This window comes from Eschrichtius robustus, chromosome 7 (assembly GCF_028021215.1).
Source record: "Eschrichtius robustus isolate mEscRob2 chromosome 7, mEscRob2.pri, whole genome shotgun sequence".
Lineage (NCBI taxonomy): Eukaryota > Metazoa > Chordata > Mammalia > Artiodactyla > Eschrichtiidae > Eschrichtius > Eschrichtius robustus.
This window is the reverse complement of record NC_090830.1, coordinates 105,655,889-105,679,123: the sequence shown is the minus strand read 5'-3', so window position 1 is coordinate 105,679,123 and position 23,235 is coordinate 105,655,889. Positions and strand designations below refer to the sequence as shown.

The 23,235-nt window shown below is 36.4% G+C and overlaps 2 protein-coding genes across 3 annotated transcripts in view; one reads left to right on the top strand and one right to left on the bottom strand.

Moving 5' to 3' along the window:
• The window catches only part of LOC137767734 (protein FRA10AC1), a 40,407-nt gene extending 37,870 nt beyond the window's left edge, over window positions 1-2,537 (top strand). For both annotated transcript variants that reach the window (XM_068548982.1, XM_068548983.1), the window contains 2 exons: window positions 82-160; window positions 2,369-2,537. In XM_068548982.1, the coding sequence (XP_068405083.1) occupies window positions 82-160; window positions 2,369-2,411 (122 nt within the window). In that variant the 3' untranslated portion in view covers window positions 2,412-2,537. The remainder of the gene's footprint in view (window positions 1-81; window positions 161-2,368) is intronic.
• A 4,115-nt stretch (window positions 2,538-6,652) lies between these two features.
• PDE6C (phosphodiesterase 6C) overlaps window positions 6,653-23,235 on the bottom strand; it is a 59,681-nt gene continuing 43,098 nt past the window's right edge. The window contains 8 exon segments of the mRNA XM_068548981.1: window positions 6,653-6,820; window positions 8,883-9,036; window positions 9,422-9,505; window positions 9,621-9,644; window positions 9,646-9,699; window positions 12,205-12,268; window positions 12,354-12,461; window positions 14,182-14,282. Of these exon segments, the coding sequence (XP_068405082.1) occupies window positions 6,759-6,820; window positions 8,883-9,036; window positions 9,422-9,505; window positions 9,621-9,644; window positions 9,646-9,699; window positions 12,205-12,268; window positions 12,354-12,461; window positions 14,182-14,282 (651 nt within the window). The 3' untranslated portion in view covers window positions 6,653-6,758.

Genomic DNA, 23,235 nt, shown 5'->3' with positions numbered 1-23,235 from the left:
ATTTAATTGCATTGGTGGGTAGTTCAAAATGTGTTTTAAATGTAATGTGCACATTTTAAAAAATCTCTTTTAAATGAACAGGAAGCGCTGATGAGGAAGGAAGTACTTCAGAATCTGAACTTTGGAAGGGCCCACTACCAGAGACAGATGAAAAATCACAGTAAGTCCTGATAATAGTATTAATAGACAATGATAATGCATACCTTCTCCATCAGTCTAGGAAGCTATGACCACAGCCATTTTTGATAACAGTTAATGAAAAACTTAGCATCATGAATGTCTTTTTAAAGCCAAGGACCACCTGGCCTGCTAAGGTCAGAGTTTTTTCCCAGCCATTGTTTATGGCCATAAACAGCCAACTTGTCCAGCTCCCTCTTGGTGAGTAAATCTTTCCTCAGCTCACATTGTTTCAGAGAGATGCTGTTTACTAGCTTCCAGAGCAGCCTATCCATGATATTCTGATTATCATAAACCTATACAGGGGAGCCCCTTGCAGATATATACAGGTGTATAAGTTTTCTTGCCAACAGCCACCTTAGCCCCGAGAGATACACAAGTCAACACATGCATTGTTCTCTGCTATTGGTTGGAAGAGCTGTCTGCATATAGGCTGGAATATTATCAGTTCTTCTCATATACTGGGATGTTCACCACTTGAGCTTTATCTGTTGAAAGGGGATAAAATAATACCTACTACAAAGAGTTTATTGTGAAGATTTAATAGAATAAAGAATGTAAAGCACCTGGTCTGGCACAATACCTACCAATATAGTAAGTGCTCAATAAATTTTAGTCCCATTTTGTTACTCTAGGCATATTGGTTCATAATAAGAGACCTGTTGAATCAATCATAATTCGCTAATTTAAGCTGATTATAAAACATATTGCTAATTATATAATATGTTCTCAGTGTAATAGAATTCAGGTATGTTGGAAAGAGGTTTTTTTTAAAAAAAAAAAAAAGATTAGTTTTTTTCTATGACCTTAACCTTTATTTTTTTCAGCCAAATAAAGAATTCCCAAATGAATCGTCATTATAGATCAGATTATAAAAAAGGTATCGCTATCCTAGTAAAACTATCAGCTGAACTTTTGACCATATAACTTTCCCTTGAAGAGCTGAAAATGACAGAATAGGTCTTGGAGTCAACTCACCTTTTTGGCAGTAAAGATACATGAATAAAGTCTAAGAGGGATTTCATAATCCAAAGCTCTTTGTGACCTTATAAAAACTTGACATCAGGTACTGACATCTAAGTTCACACAGAAATTCAGCTAATTTCATATATTTAAGTTCTTACTATAATTTAAAAAATTCCACTGCATTTTGCTGTCATGCTTCGGAAAAGGGACAGTAGCCAGGAGAATACCAAATTGTAGGTAATTTTAAATCAACTTTATCTGATTCTGGAATTAATTTTTTTAAAATTTGGACATGGTTGTGGTGGCTGTATGCATTCACAATTATTTAAAATCAAATGATGGAGTCCCATTGTGAATCTCTGATCTAAAAGAACATTTTCTGAAGAGACTGGTACACAGAATTTGTCCAGCTTGATTCTCTGTTCCCAGAAGGGAGAAAAGCAATTGTACATACATTTAATCTTCAGAACAGCTCTATGAGGAAATGTGATGTTCTTTATTTTATAGATAAGGAAACTGAGCCCAGAGAAGTTAAATAACTTGCTTGCTCAGCAAATAAGTGACAGAGCTAGGACTTAAAAAACACTGTCTGACTTGAAAACCTGTGCTATTTCCATTGTACTTCTCTGGCTCCTAGCACTAGTATTTATTTAGTACTTTACAATTTTCATAAGAGTTTAACACATTATAGTTTAATATCTCCTTTCAGAGTTCTGTTCTTTGTTTTAGACATAATCTTCACTACTACAGATACACATTTACTCTTCTCAGAGTAATAAAATCTGCAGCCTAAGCAGATTTTCCCTATTCCTAGGAGTAAGACTTGTATTTTTCCTTAAAATTGTTTTTTTCATTCATTTTTTGATCAGGCTATAATTTGAAATGAGAATGAACAGAGTAAGTTATAAAGTCAACCAAAAAGTAAAGAGAAGCAATGACATTTCACAAAGTACTTCAAAGTAAAATCTTAGGTAATAAATACGTTCAGGGAGACGTGCCAACATATACATTTTCAATTTAATCAGTCTTGGTATAGTTATGATTATTTTAGAAGCCAAGAATTATTTGATACCTGAATCATGAAATATATTGCTATATAAATGAATCAGCAAATATGTTGGATTAAAATATTTTATTTTTATTAATCTCATATAATGTGTCACCTAGTAATTTTTTTCTCTAATTGTTGATTTTAATCAATATGTATACTTTTTCTTTTAAATAGGGAAGAAGAATTTGATGAATATTTTCAAGGTTTATTTCTGTGAGATGGAAGAGGGATGCCTACATTCCTTAATGTGAAAATATACTTTGAACCTCTTCACAAAATTTTGTCTACAAGTTGCAACTTGAGTGGTTTGTCTTTGGAAATAAAAATACAGCTACTCTCAGGATGTCAGATGCTTTGGAAGTTTTTCAGTTTTATTGGAGGCACTTTTCCCTATTTATCTTTTCAGTTGTTTATCTACAACTCTGTTCCATCTGTAGCTCCTAGAGTATGGACCTAGTACATCCTCTAGTACAGAGATCCATTGTGCCTATATTTTTGTAGGTTTTTTTTTTCCCCACTGATTCACATTTAAGTTCCCTTGCCTCAGCTTAAATTTTTAGGATTATTGGGATCTCACGAAATTACAAAGTAGATTAAGTATGTCTTCGCGTACCCCTCTTTTGAGTACCTATTTTGTCATTAGCTGCCTTTTCTTTTTTTCCTTACATTTCTCTTGCTTCCATCTCACCTCTACCACTTAACGGAGTTTGTTACAATCAAATTTGATTCCCCAGTGTATAGGTAATTTTTTATAAAGTAAATTAATACCACAGGGGGCCAAATGAGATTCCAGTAGTCTAAAACAGCAGATGTGTTCATGAAACTTGACTCTTCAGCAGAGATTATACAGTAACATAATTTAACTGAACAATACTGTGTGCATAGAGCTTGTCTCAGATACAGTCATACAGATATGGATATACTTATATGCAGAGATATTTTATAAAATGTAACTTTTTTTTATAAATTTATTTATTTTTGGCTGCATTGGGTCTTTGTTGCTGCACGTGGGCTTTCTCTAGTTGCGGCGAGCAGGGGCTACTCTTCGTTGCAGCGCGCGGGCTTCTCACTGCGGTGGCTTCTCGTTGTGGAGCACGGGCTCTAGGCGCACGGGCTTTAGTAGTTGTGGCACTTGGGCTCAGTAGTTGTGGCTCACAGGCTGTAGAGAGCAGCCTCAGTAGTTGTGGAGCACGGGCTTAGTTGCTCCACGGCACGTGGGATCTTCCTGGAGCAGGGATTGAACCCATGTCCCCTGCATTGGCAGGGGGATTCTTAACCACTGTGCCACCAGGGAAGTCCAAAATGTAACTTCTTAATTTGGGGTTCATACCCACAAGAGTCAGTGGATGTGCTTCAGGAAATCTAAACACTCCTAGAATCTATGTGTAAACTTCTGTAATTATGTGTGTTTTTTGGGGAAAGGGTCCATAGTTTTCATCAAATTTTCAAAAGGATATATTGATTTTTTTTTTCAAAAGGTCAGACCCATTTTTATAAACAGCCAAGAGGTTAATAGAGGAGAAGATGCATGATTTGGTGAGTAAGAGAGGACCTGTAAAAAATGATTGTACCATTCCAATTATTTTGTTGAAGATATGCTATTTTAAATGACATTTAAACATGGAATGATTGGCATTAAACTGTAAAATAGGCAATTATAGTATCTTATTTTTAAATAGTATCAGATTATCTTTTAATTAAACAGTTGTTATTCATTAAATATCATGCTTCTGTTATGTGTGAGACACTGCTACAAAAGAAGTATCTAGGAAATAATTATGCAGTCATTTCTAAACCATCAGAAAACAGTAAATCAGTATTGGTTTATTAACCAACAGATAAGTAAACAATTTTGTTTTGTCGTTCTCAGCTCACAACTTTTAGTGAAAAAGAATCTTGATTTCTGAGGAAAGTGTTGAAATGTCCAGCGGCAAAACTTATATTAGTAATAGAATATATGAAGCTAAAACATTTTATGATAAAAATACAGTTTATTGGTCATCAGAAAATAAAATTCCTGCAAAACTAAACAGTGACTAGGAAGAATATTTAAAGACCCTTTTAAAATAGATCCATATATTTGGTATTGCAAGTATGGTTTATGGACATCAAGTTCATTTATAAATTTAGATCATTATATGTAATCAGTGTTTAATCCATTCATACACAATGGCAGATAATGGGAGTCATATTTTAAAGGAGTCTTTGGAAAGGCCTCAAGATGATGCGTTTAAAGATTTTTTTAAATTTAATTTTTATTTTATATTAGAGTATAGTTGACTTACAGCACTGTGTTAGTTTCAGGTGTACAGCTAAGTGATTCAGTTATACATATACATATATCCATTCTTCTTCAGATTCTTTCCCCACATAGGTTATTACAGAATATTGAGTAGATTTCCCTGTACTATATAGTAGGTCCTTGTTGATTATCTGTTATCTAGAGTTTAAAGATTAATTCTCCAGCAGACCTATCTTAATCTTGGCCGTAGTGTAGTCAGTGGTGTTCAGCAGACCATTGGTTTGGGATATGAAGTTATGCTTTCTTATACTTGCTCTTAAGCAAAGTTCCTATTTTTGCAGACCTCCTCATCTCTGCCCCTCAGTTCATTTTCTAGTGAATGAGGAGAGGAAGTTGTTTGAGCTGACTGATATTTTGGGGTCTAAAATTATATAAGGCTTAAAGGAAGAGGGTTTCTTATACAGTTTCTAAAATAATCCTAGAAGTGTGGTTTCAAAATTATTTTAAGCAATGAAAATAAGATGTACATATATCACCAAAGGTGATAACATATAGACAACAATCATTTGGGTGTATATATTGAGTTTTTTTCTCCCTAAAAATATTTTATTAACTTCCAGGCACTCTTCATTTATATGTTTGTTACAATATTTATTCAAAATATTCATTCATGTTTACTGAGTGCCTACCTTGTGCCAGGCACTACTCTAAGTGTGAGCATAGAGATGTGAACAAAACAGACAAAAAGAGGCAAAAAAATCTTTCCTCTCGTGAACCTTATATTCTAATGTGAGAGGAAGAATCTCATAATTCTACAGTACCTGACTTACTTGTAAAAATGTAACAAATGGTGATTTATTTCTCAACTGCTTAAAACTGAACACTGTCTTCTCTATAACAAAACATTTGAGGTTCAGAGACCAATTCATTATAATTTAGATACGTTTTACAAGAAAATCTGTGGTATAATTAATATTTGGTCTGTTTTATAATTTGGTCATTACAGGTAAGAAAGAAATCTTCTCTGATGTACGGATATGTACCATGTAGTAGAAGTAGTTGATTAGTTTCTCTTGACAGGTCAATATTTAGAATTCCTGGTAGACAGTCCTAGTAATCATTTTTAAAAGTAATCTCTGTTAAAAGTCCTTCTGAACTGTTTTTGATAGTAATGTTTTTGCATAATCAAATCACATGCTTCTTAATAATGCATAATATTTATTAGCTGATTTAACTTGCATTAGGATTATCCAGGTAATGTCTTACAAATTGATAATTCTTTCAGTGAGAATAGTTCTGAATGTAAGAATGTATTCTTAGTTACACATAAAATAATTGATTTCAGACTTGGGGGAAAGGATGGGTGTAGGATGACGATGTACTTTTAAGCTGCTAAAAGTGGTGTGGTCTTCACTATTATCAAGGGTAAAAAGTGGAGGAAAGAAGCATTTCAGATGGAATAACATTTAACATCCTTTTTCTTTGTTTCTTATATAGTATTTACATACGTTACACATTCTATACTCTATTTACTCTTACATTAAGACATGTTGATGAGAGACTTTTGGATCAGGAAGGGATGTGAGGTGTGAATCATGATTATTATTAATGTTATGGGTTGAATTGTGTCCCATCTGAAATTCCTATGTTGAAATCTTGACCACTGTACCTTAGAATGCGGCTGTATTTGTAGATAGGGCATTTAAAGAGGTAGTTAAGGTAAAATGAGGTCATATGAGTGGGTCCTAATCCAATATGAGTGGTGTCCTTATAAGAAGAATGAGGACACAGACCCACAAGAGGGAAGACTGAAGACCAGGTGAAGACACAGGGAGAAGATGGCTATTGGCAAACCAAGGAGAGAGGCATCACAAGAAACCAACCCTGCCAACACCTTAATCTTGGACTTCAAGTCTCCAGAATTGTGAGAAAATAAATTTCTGTTGTTTGTTTAAGCCACCCAGTCTGGGGCATTTTGCTGTAAGTAGCCCTAGTAAATGAATACAGTTAATAAGAACCTTTAAAGAAAAGAATTGGTGACGAATTTCAGGATTATATTATTTTTAATTTAAAACAAATTGGCACCAAAAATGCACTTATTTTTGTCTTATTTTGCACTTTCGTTGAACTTAACTTTACCCTCAGGGCTTTTAGGCTAGCAGTATATTTTCTCATGCTAGTCACAGGGTAGCTTTTCTGAAGATTCTCTTACTCTGTTACTTGATGGTTTGATGAATGAAATTTGCTGATGTTCTTTTGAATGTTTTCTTGTTGTCTTCAAATGTAGAAACAATATTTGAAATTTAGACCAGTTGGACTGTATTACAGCATTAGACATGTTTTGGACTTTTTGTCATCACCACCACCTCCTGAATCTTCTGCAGCTAGTAAAAAGGAGAAAAGCAGTATTATTGGGAGTCAGTGGATATACAGTGTTTTTTTCCTAATATTAGTGTAACTTTATAGCCTACTTCATAGTTTTAACCTACAGCAAGTACTAAGGGTTTGACCATTTAAAAACTTGAATTCATATTCAGAATTAGTCCATTTAGAAAATAAAATCTAATAAATGATTAGCCAATTAACATCTCAGTTTCACAAAAGAACCACTGAACTATGCGATCCGGGAATCTGAGTTGTTGCTTTGTGCCAGGCACAAAGCTTGTTGCCTGGAGATAAAATAATATATTCTTAGTTTACAGAGACTTCTCAGTGTAGTAGGAAAAAAATTTGGAAGTAATTTTTTATGTAAATAAGGATAGAAGATCCATATCCAATATACTGAATACTAAAAAAAAAAAAGTTAGGAGCCACTTAAAGGGCTTGATAACCTGTTCATCATAAAATTGAGGTAAAGATTAATTGTACTAAGAAATACCTTTTCTGTTCACTTGCTTGTTATCTTTTTGAAGTGCAAATCAGATGTTATCACTTTCCTGTTTAAATCCCTTTAAGGATTTCCCAGTGCTCTCTGGAGGACAAATCCTTAGCAAGGCCTTCAAGGCAACACACTGTCTGGCAGAGCTTCCTGCATTCCCAGCTTCATCTGGCACTTTGCCCTCCTTTGTAGCTCTCTAGACTCCAGCTACACCAGTTTTTAAGTTCTTTAATTGCACCAAGCTTATTTCCACTTCAAGGCCTTTGTGCACATTCTGTTCTTTCCTCTTCAACTCCTCCTCCTTTCTCTGCTTAGGCAAAGCCTACGTAGTCTTACGTTTAGCATAAGCATCCTTTAGGAAAGCCTTCCCAGTTAGCATAAGCATCCTTTAGGAAAGTCTTCCCGGATGCCCCAGGTACATACCTCATGCTTCCTCTGATAGTTATAGTTAGTTAGATAATCAATTGTTCATTTGTTGGTTTGTCTAGCTCCCCCACCAGGTGGTAAGCTCTATGAGATAAGGACCCCATCTTTCCCCAGGGCCTGCCTAACACAGGGCCTCATACAGACTACACACCCAATAAATATGTAAATGGATGTATATCCCAGAGTCAGTAACTCCTGTTTTTATTCTGTTGAAGGATATCCTTAACCCTTTAAGCAAAATGCTTTCTCCCTCTATGAATTCTTTAAAATACCACTAAATATAAGAACCATCTAAAAAGAATGTTGCATCTTCTTTTTTTTATGAGGCCTTTCCAGATAGAGATGATTTCTTTGTTAAACAATAAGAATTTCTTACAAAACCTTTTGAGTGTTGAGCTCTTGAGACAAAATATAAAATCATGATATTAGTATTCCACTTTCCAGATGACGTTTGAGGCATCTGATGAACTAATAGGTGATCATAAGCATCTTAACAGAGGCTTTCTGAAGATTATCTTCAACCTAACTGAGTGACTTTAGGAGTAGAAATTTCATCAGGATAAACAGCACTAAGTAGAGACATCTGAGGCATAGGCAAAGTCTTGGGGTACCGGTCAAGTCACCCCACTCAGCTGACCAGCTTTACATCTAGGGCTTCCTTAGGTCTGGAAGTGAGGCTGGAGATCTGTAAAACCTTCTCATTATCTGGAGAGGAACATTAGGCTCAGACAGGTTAAGCAAGATGCCCAAAGTCTCACAGCTAATGCATAATGTTAGGACTAAAATTATTTTCTCACCTAATCCTGATTGATCCCACTGATTCTATGGTTTTCATATTATTTCTAAAAACTCAGTATTCTGCAGAGGTACCTCAGGAGCCATATTCTAGAGTGGATGAAGAAACCTAACCCTAACCTCTACTTCAACTGGACCAATCAATTCCATCTGGAATTACAAAGTAAGATCTTGTTTGAGGGGGATAAAAATCCCTGAAAACCACTAATCCGCTTCTTGTAATTACCAGTCTGTGTGCAGTAAAGCAAATTTCCTGTTTGCATTTACTTTTTATGCTTTTGTCATGAGATTAAGCTCTGCTTGACTTTCAGCTACTTTACAAGAAGTCAAAACAGATTCCATCTTACCTTTTTCAGTCGTATTTCCTTCTTCCTGCTTTTTCTTCTCTTCAGTTACCTTCATCTTTGCATCATACTCATCAGCTAGGGATTTCCATTCCACTCTGTTGTTTTGAAGGCCATTCAGCATAGGTATGATTTCTCTGTGAAACCGTGAGAACTCCTAGATAGAATTTTAGGTCAGAAACTACTTAGATCATATAGTTCATTTTTAGTACTTTTCATATGCAGAGAAGGAGCCCTAAGGAATTATTACAGCGCTCAGAGCTGCTAGGATGAGATTAGCTCAGTGCCTCAGAAGTGGGAAAGGTAGCTGTTTTCCTTCCTGCCTGCCTAAGTAAGTCTGTTCCATTTGCTTACATCTGAGTTCTCTCACCTTTCATTCCACCCCTGAATGAGAGATTAAGGTAATACCTCAGACTACCTTGGAGAAACAAGGACACCCCTAATGACTTTCCTTGAGGGTGACTTTGATTTTGGTTACAGTTTGAAAGAAAAATTCTCATCCAGAAGATGATATATTTCACTCAGATAATCAGTTTGTTTACTTACCTTATATACAAAAGTACAAAGTCAATAAATCCAACTTGAAGTTTAGGTAGTTCATCTTTTTTGTTTCTGTCCATCATAGGCTAGAAAGAGAAATAAATTCTTTAAAGATCTTTTTCTGAGATTCAGTGAACAAGATAGACTGATTTGTATTGATAATTTTTAATAAGTAGTGCATTTTTATGTCAAGGTCTTTACAATTGGTTGTTGCTGCAGCACTCACTATTCTCTCCAGATCTCCTTGTTCCCAAAATTCATTTGCAACCTGACGTGCTACCTGCAAAGAGGGACATGATTCATGAAAGTGACTTGTTTGCATTTTATTGTGACATTTAAGGATAGAATTTATAATTAATGCTTGAGGTGTTGTTATATCATGTGCTCTTTGGTTTTAAAAGGATGTCATTTACAGATTATATTGAAATGGGAAAAGGGTATTTCTCTTCCTACTTCAGCGTGGTAGACTCATTCTAGGAGTGCCTATCTCCTATTTGCTATTGCCACCACCTCTCAACAATAAAAGGGGGAGATGGGAGATTGTAATTCCATTACATTCTGCTTCATGCTCTAAAGCTTCCCAGATCCTCCTCTTGTCCTGCTTATCTCTTAGCATCTAGCATGTATCTGCATGTGTGTTTGTGCACATACATGCAGTTTAGAACACAGCTTCATCTGATTATGGTGTGAGGATATTTGAGGGTCCAATTATAGTTTTTTAAAAACCAGTATTGTCAAGTTTATTGAAAACCTGCTAGCTGCCTTACATTGGCATGAGCCAGGCTTACCAAGAGGAGTAACATGTGACCTTTATCTTTAAGATGCTCACAGTCTAATGAAGACAGTCATGTAAACAATGTGGTAAGTGCTATAATAGTAACAGTATGAACTGCTGTGGATCAAGGAGAAGGGAGAAAGATAAGGGAGGTTGCATTTATGCTGTATCATCAAGGATGACTAGTAGTTTGCCAATAAAGAAGAGGGGGAAGACTATGTACAGATAAAATTAAACATCCAGCTTTTTTTTTTTTTTTTTAATTTTTGGCTGTGTTGGGTCTTCGTTGCTGCGTGCGGGCTTTCTCTAGTTGCGGCGAGTGGGGGCTACTCTTCGTTGCAACGTGCGGGCTTCTCATTGCGGTGGCCTCTCCTGCTGCGGAGCACAGGCTCTAGGTGCGTGGGCTTCAGTGGTTTTGGCTCACAGGCTCAGTAGTTGTGGTGCACGGGCTTTGTTGCTCCGCAGCATGTGGGATCTTCCCCGACCGGGGCTCGAACCCATGTCCCCTGCATTGGCAGGTGGATTCTCAAGCACTGCGCCACCAGGGAAGTCCCCAACATCCAGCTGTTATGTGAGTAGGAGCTTAGAGTGTGAGGCGGTGACATGGGAAAGAGTGAAAAGAAAGAAACTGGGGAGCAGGAGTTAAGGACAGGTAATGACAGGCCATGTAAGCTTTGCTGGGAAGTTTAACCTGATTCTCTGGGCCAGTAGTTCTTATTCTTTGAGCCATAGGGTCCCTCCGAAGTGCACGAGTGGCACAAAAGTGGATGCCAAGAGAAATTTAAGCTGAAGTAACTTTGCTTTTTTCTCTTTTATAAAGTGATCTTTGTACAACTTTTTGTGTGAGAAAAATAGACTTTGCTTCTTTCTTTAAAAAAAGGTTGAAAACCTCCAGCATTGGGGAGTTTAGAAGGCTTTTAAGCAATGCTGTGGCCAAGCAGAGGTCTATTTATAAGCAGTCCCAGCAGCAGCTCAGAGGAAGGTTGGAGAGTTCATGATAAGAGAGGATCACTTAGGAGGCTGCCACCATAGTTCTGATGAAAGAGGGAAAGTATTAACTAAGGTGGTAGCAAGAGTGATGGACAGGAATGGTTTTGAAATGAGGGAGATGGACTCAAGCAAGACCCCAGGTTCTGGCGTGGGTGATGATGTAGACAAAGAATAGAGAAGGAAGAGCAGGCAGCCAGTGCAGAAGGAGCACAAGTGTTTGGTTTGGGGGTTGATGGCTCCGATTATTCTATCTTTACAGATAAAATCCACATTTATAGTTGAACCCAGTGAATTCTGGCCTCTTCTGCTTAGGGTTTTCCCTGTGCATTAACTGAGGGAGAAAGAGAAGCTTCTTTCATTGATTGATTAGTAAGAAACCAAGTGGTAAATGAATGGCTCCCACTCTCACTCCCCAAGGTTGGGGAAGAACTTCCTTGGAAGACGCCCTTAAATATGACCTCGCAGATAGTGCCATCTGGTAACTGACAGCACACTGAAGAGGAGATTGTAAGTGCAAAGCCACCCTTGACGGATGAAGGCACTAATGATTCATCCTTGTCTCGTCCTTTATCTCCTCTATTAAAAATGCAGACACTCCCTGAATAATTTTATATAAACTTCTTACAGCCAGTCCAGTGATAAAGGAATTCTTTTCAGAAAGCATTTTCTTTCCAAGGTTCCCTCTATTTGCCTTGTTCTGGGCTTGACCAAATGACCTATTGTCTCACTGACATTTGTGAGCTCTTGAAAGCTGTTTGCTTTTCTTCACTAACAGAAACCCAACAGGGAACATTGTACTTTTGTCTTAACTTCTTAAATTCCTTTTTTCTTCTTTGTAAATTATAAACCTATTGTTTCAGAGGACAAGACCAGGGTAATGAAGATAATTGCTTACAAAATATATTGTCATATAACTGATAGCTGTCATTAAATTCTGAGGTTGCCTGATACCTTCATGTTCTCTTTCACATGGGACCTAGACAGAGCCCGAGTATGCGATAGAAAAGGGGAACTACTCGCCTGACTTTGTATCTCCCAGGGCTTGGTTATAGCTGACAGGTCACACGCAGTCATCATCATTGCCCTTTAAAAGAAAACAAAAAGTGTTAAAATAGAAATATAAAACAAGTTATTTTTGCCAAAAGAGAAATAAAATTCTGACTACTCACATGATAATCTCTTTTTTGGTTGGATCAATGGTTACGTATTTGATGGCCTCTTCTTCAGTTTGCATTTTTTCACAGGCATCAACAATTTTTTGAAACATGGTTCTCTTCCTAAAAAAGGTACAGCTGTGCAACAATTTTAGCATATAAGACCAGAGATAAAAAGTGTCTTTAATGCGTGCTTTTCAGGTTTCATGTTCCCAGTTTTCATCAAATGTCCATGTAGTGGATCAAAGGGGCAAGGGGAGCAGAACAGGGAATGGCTGTGTAACTTTGGCATAGAAAGGGTTTAAGACAGAAAAAGCACCAACCAGAAAGGGAAAAAAACCGGTAAGTTTGAATACATTAAAACTAAGAGTTACATGTGACAAAAAAAGATAACATAAAGGCCACAGGCTGTGATGAAACACTGTAATGCATAAAACCAACAAAAAATTAGAAGCCAAAATATATGAAAAGATATGAAAATACAAGTGTGAACGATAAGATATCATCTCACACTCAGATTAACAAAATAGATTTAAATAAGCCCAGATCAAGAAGAATCCAGATATGGGATAACAGGGAGTCTTGTATGCTGCTGGTGAGAGTTTAAATTGGCATACCTACTCAGGAGTGCAGTAGATTTACAATGTGGTATAAAATTAAAAATATGCAAACCCTACAACAATCCCATTTCTAGATATGTACTTTACAGAAACTCTCATATATATACAAGGATATACAATGTAGGCAGTGATGAAAAATTGGAAATAATCTAAATGTCCATGAATAGAAGAATGGCTAAATTATGGTATATTCACACAGGTGAATATACATTTAAAAAGAATGAACTGGATTTCCATTTACCACCAAGCTAAATCTTCAAAACATTGTTGTGTGAAAACAAGCTGCAGAAAGGTATACACGGTATGATACCATTTATGGAAAAATTTTAAACACACTTAATGCCATATAAAAACATGAATGGGAAGGATGAATACACAGCAATTATCAGGATGGTGGTATCTGCGAAGGAGAAGGGAGAGGGTTTTCATGATAGAGTGGGCATGGGATGCCTCAATTGCATCACTTTTTCTCCTTAAAAAAAAAAAAAAAAGATGTAAGACAAAATCTTAGCATTTGTTGAATCTGAGCTATAGCTATTTGGATATCAATTATATATTTCTAAATATCTGTCTTCATGTTTGAACTATTTAACATAAATTTTTAATGAAGAAGGATCAGAGAGGCACAATTTAATACTGCCCATCCAAGTTGTTAAATACTTAGATCCTATAACTTGTTCACCTTGTTCTAATGCATTTTAAACTTTACAATTCACCGACAAGAAATTGTGCGGAAGCTTGGAGTATCTGGCCTCCTTGGTAATCATTATTATTATTATAAATAGGGTAGTGCTCTGCTGTATATAACTCAGCATTTTTTGAGTTTGTTAATGTGCATCAGTATCACCAAGATTTTTCAGCTCTCAGACTCTGGCAGGATCAGATGTCTGAGCCTGCAACTCTAAATACCAGATTGTGGACTACGATGAATTCACCAGGACACAAGGCACCTCGTAAGGTTTTGTCGCGTCGATCTTCTGGCAGTGCACCTACCTTGCTGCATATTCTTTAATTCAAATTTCTTCAGATAAACGAATTAATATTAGGGGCTTAGCTTTTTAAAATATGTTTCCAGATGTCATTATCAGGCATCTTAAGGGTATTCTATTGATAATCCAAAAAGAAAAGAAGTGTGTGTGTAAATAAATACCTTTTAACTTTAAGGCAACAGACCATTTACGGAAGGCAGAACCACACAGAGTACAAGGGAGTTCTGTACTTACTTGAAATATAAAGCCAGGTCAGTTGCTATTATTGCAACTTCAAACAAATGAATAACTGTTTCAAACTGGCGTTTATTTAGGTTCTGGAAGATGTTTAAACTCTGTAAGATGAAAACTCACAATAAAGTGCCATCATTAATTTGCCTTTGATTCAACATACAAACCAAACAATGCTTAATAACATATAGATTATCCTATTATAGAAAGAAGAAAAACTAGGTCTTTCACTTTTTTTGCTTTCAATTTTCTCTCTTGGATTAGGTTACCCATCTACTGTACTTTGAGTAAGGTAATTTAAACTGTAAAAACAGATATCATTAGCAAATATTCAGGTAATCAATGTATAAGACTTTGGAGCAAATAAAAGTGTTTTCTTCCAGGACCATTTCAACAAAAACAATTGATTTAAAATTTTCTGTAGTAATTGAAGAGCCTTAATAAAGAATATCTGGTATTTGTCCTATTGTTAGACATGTTGAATTATTTACTAGATAATTTCAGAGTGATTACAGAAATTGCTGGAAAACTTTCAGAAGCTGCAGATTACAATAGTACTCACATACACATAGGAAAAAGTAAATTCTTCCAAGTTGTTCTTAAAATGATGTCTTGCAATTATATTTTACAAAGACTTAACTATACCTTTCTTCAAAGAGTTTCCCACTAATTATCTCTTCATACATGGATCAGCCTCAATTTTTAGTGTTCTAGAAAATGAGAGTGTAAATCTGGGAGTGTTTTTTAAAAGGTATGATATTCCAAAAACACCATTTTAGGAATACAGGCCAAAGGACAAATGTATAGTGGTTTTGCCAAATGAAGTTAACAGTTATGAAATACAGAAATATTCCACTGGAAAGGAGGAAACAGTCTATTCACCTATGTAGAGAGAGAGGCAGCATAATGTAGAAAAGAATACTGGGTCAAGCACCAAATAATAATAGTAAACACTCACCTAATGCTTACTACTTCCTGGGCACTGTTCTAAGTGCTCTATGAACACTCTTAATTGCACAACAAACCACAGCATAGAGAGGTTAGGTAATTGCTCAAGGTTAAACAGTACACAGCAGAGCAGATATTTAAACCAGAGCAGCAGGGCACTACACTGCCTCTCAGCAAGGAGCCCAGGTTCAGCTCCCAGCTTCCCCACTTGGTAGTTGTGTAATCCTGAACACCTCACTTAACGACTGTATTTGTTATATCAAATGGGGATATTAACAGCTGCCCTAACTGCCTAGCACGCAGTCTGTGATCAATAAATATTTATGGAATGTTGATGCAAATGAGATAACTGGGAATGCATTTCAGAACTATAAGTTGCTACAAAATTTACTTAAATTATTTAATTATTATATATCAGTATATATAAAGTTTTGAGGTAATCCCCGGGTAAAAATAGAATTGCAAACCCAAGACCAAATATAGCTGTGTCATTCCAGGAGATTGAAATATTAGCAAGAAGTAGACTAGAATTATGTGTTACTGTATACATAATACAAACCTCCACTTAAGTCATCTTTTTATAACACCTTCCATGACAAGAAAAATGGTATTTTACACAGCAGATACAAGTAGTAGAAAAGCAAGCTGTAATATTTGTTAAAATAATGAGTTTATAATAGCAGTTATATTTTTAAATTGATAGAAGGAAGAAATGGCTGTTGGACACTACAATAAACGAAAAGAAAGCTTGTCTAGATCAGAATTAATGTCTTACTTGAGACAGTGCACAGCAGCCCCTTGGGCATAATCTCTGCACCAAATTGTCTGGATACAGGTTATTTTTAACCTGGTCTGGATTGACCAAGAAGAAGGAAGAGTGGGCCATTTGTCATTTTAATCCCACTTAACCTGCTCCTGATTTTGGTACACTGGTGGCCTGTCCTTGGACCGGTTGAGGACCCAGTTGCATATTTACATCACTGAGTCACTGCCTTTATCTGTTCACTGATACACCTTATTATGTTCCCAAAGTAATGTGTATTCTGTAATTCCGACACATACTTTGTAGATCCAGTAGCACTTAAAGTCATCCTTGACTGCTGTACTAAGGACAAAAAGTTGGGGTCATGTGTGGAAATGCCTTAAACTTTTAGACAAATTAATAGCACATGAAGTCATTTTAATCCTTAGTATATACTGAAAAGTTTGCTAAAAGTGGATTTCAGGTGTTCTCACCACACACACACAAAAAGGTTAATATTAATTAACTTGACTGTAGTAATCATTTTACTATATATGTATATCAAAACAGCATGTTGTATACATTAAATATATGTAATTTTAAAAAATTAAAACAAAAACTTAGAAAAAAAAGAGCCAAATAAAACCATTATAGAATGGGGAGAGGGGGCACACAAAGCAGGCTGCTGAATTTAAAGAAATCCCTTAGGATAGACCTTGAGTCTACCAAATGCCAGATTGTACAGACTACACAACCATCAACCAAGTAAATCAATATTTTTTATGCACAAATTACTTTAATACAGGTACTTTTATTTTTAAACCTGGATACCTGTTGCTATTTACTAAATATATGTGTGTGAGAGAGAAAAGCTATATATAAAGAGATAAAAGTAAATGACTTAATACTGTTATACTTCATTTAAGTCATACCTTTTTCTAATCCAAAATAATAAAACAGCTATATTAAAGCAGACAGATTGTCAAAAGGTCTTTCACTTTACAAAGTAAATCAATACTGGATTTTTAAAAAAGATGATTAATGTCACACTTTTAAAATTAGTATAATTAAGAAAAAAGTGTACATTCAACTCTTTTCAGTAGTGCTTCCTTTGTTGATAGCACAATATTCCTTATTTTCACTCTTATCTTTTTCTTCTCACTCATTTTCACTTTCATCTAAAAACACTGTGCAGGCCTCTAATTGAAAAACCCTTTCTTAATTCAATATTCTATTTTCTCTTTTCCTTCTCTCACAGCTAAGGTTCTTAAAAGAAGAGCTTCTAAGTGGTTTCTTTTTCAGCTATGGATATAGATTCACATAAAAGATCCTGCTTCTGTTTTGTATTGGTTGCTAGAAAGCTCTTCACCAAATCTGTGGCCCATGTCTAATAAATGTTTATACTTTTCACCGTATACATTTTGGGCCTTCACCATACTTCATCTTATTTTTATATTCCCATTAGCCCTCATTTTTTTTTCTTTAATGTTATATTAATTTTTGGACACTCCATTAAAAACATTTTGGAACAAGTTGAGGATTAAACATATATACATGCATGCAGTTTTTTTTTGAGTAAGCAAAGGCAGAGCCAGTGATCTTTTAATCGGAGCAAGAGGTCTTAGGATGTGGACAGCACACAGAAGAAGGAAGGATGTCCCTCAAAAATCCAGTTTGACAACACAGAGCAGCAGCAGAAGAGGAACTGATGGGAAGGCTATGCTGACATATATCTGCACTGACTCCGATTACTTAGTCGTCTGTGCCAAAGAGAATGCCCTGGGTAACAAGAAGGGATGGCAGGAAGTTTGGCATCAATGGCCGGATCCTAACACAGAGCCTGTAGCTTCAAGGGCTTTGCTTAACATGAGCCTTCCCAACTTCTGGAAAGCCCAAATTAAAAAGGTGTGTTCCCCAGACCAAAGAAATAGAATCGGTGAGGCAGTGTTTGAGACAATAAATAGGAAGCTGAGGCTGTCCTCAGTGCATTTCTGCCCTTCCTCACAGGATTCTTCAGCAGATGGCAAGTTCCATTAAGGAATGAGTCGTTTTCAAAACAAAACAAGCGTAAAACCTCTGCATAAAGACCACAAGAACACAAACTCTATGGACTCAATGCAATTCCAACCAGAATACCAACAGGTTTGTGGATATGTGTATGTAAATTGACAAACTGATTTTAAAATTCAAATGAAAATACAAAGGTTTAATAAAAGCCAAGGCAGACTTGAAGTAGAACAAAGCTGGAGAATTTATACTGAAAGAAATTAAGACTTATTATAAAGCTACAGTAGTTAAGATGGTATGATATTGACAAAGGAGAAACTGATCAGTGGAACGGAACAGAACAGAGAGTACGGAAGCAGTCCACCTTATTTTATAATCAGTTACCTGATTTATGACAAAAGGTCTCACTGAAGTGAAGTGAGAAAAGGGTGGCCTTTTTAATAAATGGTGCTGGGTCATCTGGATTTCCACCTGGACAGAAAAATGTATATTGATCTCTACATCAAACCATATATAAAGATAAGTTGTGGACTTCCTTGGTGGCGCAGTGGTTAAGAATCCGCCTGCCAATGCAGGGGACACGGATTCGAGCCCTGGTCCAGGAAGATCCCACATGCTGCGGAGCAGCTGAGCCCGTGCATCACAACTACTGAGCCTGTGCTCTGGAGCCTGTGAGCCACAACTGCTGAAGCCCGCACGCCTAGAGCCCATGCTCCGCAACAAAAGAAGCCACCACAATGAGAAGCCCGCGCACTGCAACAAAGAGTAGCCCCTTCTGGTTGCAACTAGAGAAAGCCCGCGCACAGCAATGAAGACCCAACGCAGCCAAAAATAAATTTATTTTTTTAAAAAAAAGGTAAGTTGTAAAAAGATTGTGGATCTAAATGAGAAAGGTAGAACAATAACAGTTATAGAGAAAAATATCTTCATTACCTTGAATAGTCAAAGATTTTTCAGATGAGAAAAAAACAGCTAATCTTTAAAAAATTGATCAAATGGACTACATTAAAATTAAGAACTTCTATTCATCCAAATCCAACATTAAGAGTAAAAAGGCAATTCACAGAAAGGGAGAAAATATTTGCAATACAGATTTCTGACAAAAGATATATAAACCAGAATAAAGAATTCCTACAAATCAAGTTGAGAACAACCCCAAAACAGAGAATTTCAAAAGGTCAATAAACATAAACTGTAGTTCATATGTTAATCAATGCTATTTAATTTGACACAAATTAAATTCAGTGCAATGTCACTGCATTCCCATCAGAGTGACTAAAATGAGAAAGACGGAAAGTACAAGGTGTTGGAGAGGATGGCGAGCCACTGGAACCGTTGGTAAGAACATATATTAGTACAACCATTTTGGAAAACTGCTTGTCAGCATTCACCAAAGTTGAACATATGCTCATCCTTTGGCCAAGCAACTCTATTTCTAGGTACATACCAAACAGAAATGCACATGTGTATTCACAAAAAGACATGTACTAGAGAGTCACAGAACACCATACGTAACAACCCTGAATCAGAAATCACATAAATGTCTTTCAGTAGTTGACTGAGTACATAAATGTAGTGTACACACACACACACACACACACACACTCACACACACACCAAACTAAGAAGATAACAACGGAAGAAAGGAACACAAAAAGCAAATGAAAAATATATCAAAGGAAATACCCAGTGGAACATGAAAAACTCACACCAGTAATATCCATAGTTTCAAAACCACAAGAACTTAAAGAGGAGACTGCAAGGCAACAGTAAAATTAAAAGTGAACTAGCAGAACTAGTAGTAGAATGAAAAAAATGGAATTGAACATAAAAGCAATATAATTGATGAAATCCACGTGAAAGCTATACTCAAGTAGAATAAGCAACTGAACTGCAGCAAGGGACATAGTCCACAGTCTTGAGGAAATTAAAATGGAAAAGAATAAATCTATGAAAATATACAGGCACCTCCCTGGTGGTCCAGTGGTTAAGAATCCGCTTTCCTATGAAGGGGATGTGGGTTCAATCCCTGGTTGGGGAACTAAGATCCCACATGCCGTGGGGCAACTAAGCCCGCACACCACAACTACTGAGCCCTCAAACCACAACTACTGAGCCTGTGCACCACAACTAGAAGGCCACGCGATGCAACTAAGAGCCCACGCGCCGCAACGAAAGATTCCCATGTGCCGAAACTAAGACCTGATGCAGTCATAAATAAATAAATATTTTAAATATATATATAAAGAACATAATAGAAATAAATGGCAAGAAGACTCAATATATACATAACTGGTATTCCCAGTGTATTAGAAAAATGTTCAAAGATACAATGAAAATAAAAAACTTCCCTGAAATTAAAAAAAAAGAATTCTATGGATCATAAGTGTAACCCGTGACAAGGAAAAAATAGATGCAGGATGGTCAATACCCAGACATTCAGACAAAGTTACTAAAATATGAAGAATTAAGAATCATATGAAAAGGTATACAATGGAGAAAAGACAGCCTCTTCAGTAAGTGGTGCTGGGAAAACTGGACAGCTACATGTAAAAGAATGAAATTAGAACACTCCCTAACACCATACACAAAAATAAACTCAAAATGGATTCGAGACCTAAACGTAAGACCGGACACTATAAAACTCTTAGAGGAAAACATAGGAAGAACATTCTTTGACATAAATCACAGCAAGATCTTTTTTGATCCACCTCCTAGAGTAATGGAAATAAAAACAAAAATAAACAAATGGGACCTAATGAAACTTCAAAGCTTTTGCACAGCAAAGGAGACCACAAACAAGACGAAAAGACAACCCTCAAAATGGGAGAAAATATTTGCAAACGAATCAACGGACAAAGGATTAATCTCCAAAATATATAAACAACTCATGCAGCTCAATATTAAAGAAACAAACAACCCAATCCAAAAATGGGCAGAAGACCTAAATAGACATTTCTCCAAAGAAGACATACAGATGGCCAAGAAGCACATGAAAAGCTGCTCAACATCACTAATTATTAGAGAAATGCAAATCAAAACTACAATGAGGTATCACCTCACACCAGTTAGAATGGGCATCATCAGAAAATCTACAAACAATAAATGCTGGCGAGGGTGTGGAGAAAAGGGAACCCTCTTGCACTGTTGGTGGGAATGTAAATTGATACAGCCACTATGGAGAACAGTATGGAGGTTCCTTAAAGAACTAAAAGTAGAATTACCATATGATCCAGCAATCCCACTACTGGGCATATACCCAGAGAAAACCATAATTCAAAAAGACACATGCACCCCAATGTTCATTGCAGCACTATTTACAATAGCCAGGTCGTGGAAGCAACCTAAATGCCCATCGACAGACGAATGGATAAAGAAGTTGTGGTACATATATACAATGGAATACTACTCAGCCATAAAAAGGAACGAAATTGAGTCATTTGTTGAGAAGTGGATGGATCTAAAGACTGTCATACAGAGTGAAATAAGTCAGAAAGAGAAAAACAAATATCGTATATTAACACATGTATGTGGAACCTAGAAAAATGGTACAGATGAACCAGTTTGCAGGGCAGAAGTTGAGACACAGATGTAGAGAACAAACGTGTGGACACCAAGGGGGGAAAGCCACTGTGGGGTGGGGATGGTGGTGTGCTGAATTGGGTGATTGGGATTGACATGTATACACTGATGTGTATGATGAAATTGATGACTAATAAGAACTTGCAGTATAAAAAAAACAAACAAACACACGAACAAAAAAGAATCACATGAGTATCCATGCAGAAAAATCAAGTCACATTAGAGGGAGAAAATCAGGTTGGCCATTTATACCTCTCAGGGCAATGCTTCAATGCCGAAAGACATTGGAGCAAGGTCCTACAATTTCTGAGAAAAAGACAGTATGACCCAAGACCTTTATATTCTGCAAAACTGACTTTATTCTGCAAAACTAAATGTAACAAACAGATCTTCTTAGGCATGTACTTAGCTTAGACTCTCTGGGAGAAACTACCAGATAACACAAATCGAGCTAATCAAGATAAATTAAAATACACAGGAATGGACAAGCCATGGTAGAAAGACTGCGGTTAAGTATCAGGCCCATTTAAAAGTAGAATTAGGAATAAACAATTGTGCCTCTTTGGTCTTGGCCACAGAAGAGAGATGACAAAGGGAACACTGTCATTTGGAAAGCATCACAATGAGACGCACACTGTGGCTCTAAGGCCTCCCACCTTCAGAAGCACACCTGTGACACATGTGGCTGCCCTACCAGGCAGAAGAAGAAGTGTGCCTGGAGTGCCTAGGCTGAGGACAGAACATCACTGGGGCCGGGCAAGTGAAGCACCTACAGATTGTATACTGAAGATTCAGGCATGGATTCTGGGGAGAACAACACCTAACCCAAGAGAGCCACTGGGGTAAGATCCAGTTCATCTTAGGGATTTCAGCCATTAGTCATGCAATAAATGCTCTGGTTTAAAAAAAATAGACAATTGTGGAAATTATAGAGCAAAATGAATTTTATAACTACTGATAACAGTAAAAAAAAAATACTTTTAATGATAATAAATACCTTACAAAACAGAGGTGGAGATGCTGGAAGCAGTATAAGTATTGAATAATTGTTTCACGTTTCATAGCAGGGAGTTCATGGATGATGTAAAGTTAACACGTATGGTCTAAAATCAAACATCTAAATGCTTGTTATAGTTTTTCACACTTTCCCGTAATCACTGGTTATTGATTTTAGGGTTCTCTTTAAGAACTAATATCTCTTGTGATAAGAACACAGTTCTCTGAAGTTCTGTAATTCTTTCCATTAAAAAAAAAAGTTTCTTCTGTTAAATTCAAGTAAAATTAAAATTTTCATTGAAAATAAATGGACTACCACTTAGCAATGAAAAGGAATGAATCACTGCTGATTCATTCATTCAGCACGAACAAATCACAAAATTATTATTCTGTATGAAAGAATCCAGCACAAAAGAGTAATAATTGCATGACTGCATTTATATAAAAATCTAGAAGATTTAAACTATAGTGACTAAAAACATTTCACTGGTTGCTTCGGGCTGGGAGGAGAGAGAGGCATCGACTGCCTGGGGGCACGAGGAATCCTTTGGGATGACAGAAGTGGTCTGTATCTTGAGTGTGGTAGTTCCCAGGTGTATGAATAGAATCCATAGAATTTTTATGAAAAACACATTAAAGGGATGCCGCTTATTGTACATACATTACACTTCAATAAACTTAATAAAAACTCTAACCAAAAAAATAGCTTGGATAGTAAGATCCCATTTTTCTAAAATTGTTTCTATCCTTCTCCCTTTATATATTCACAGAGGGCTACAATG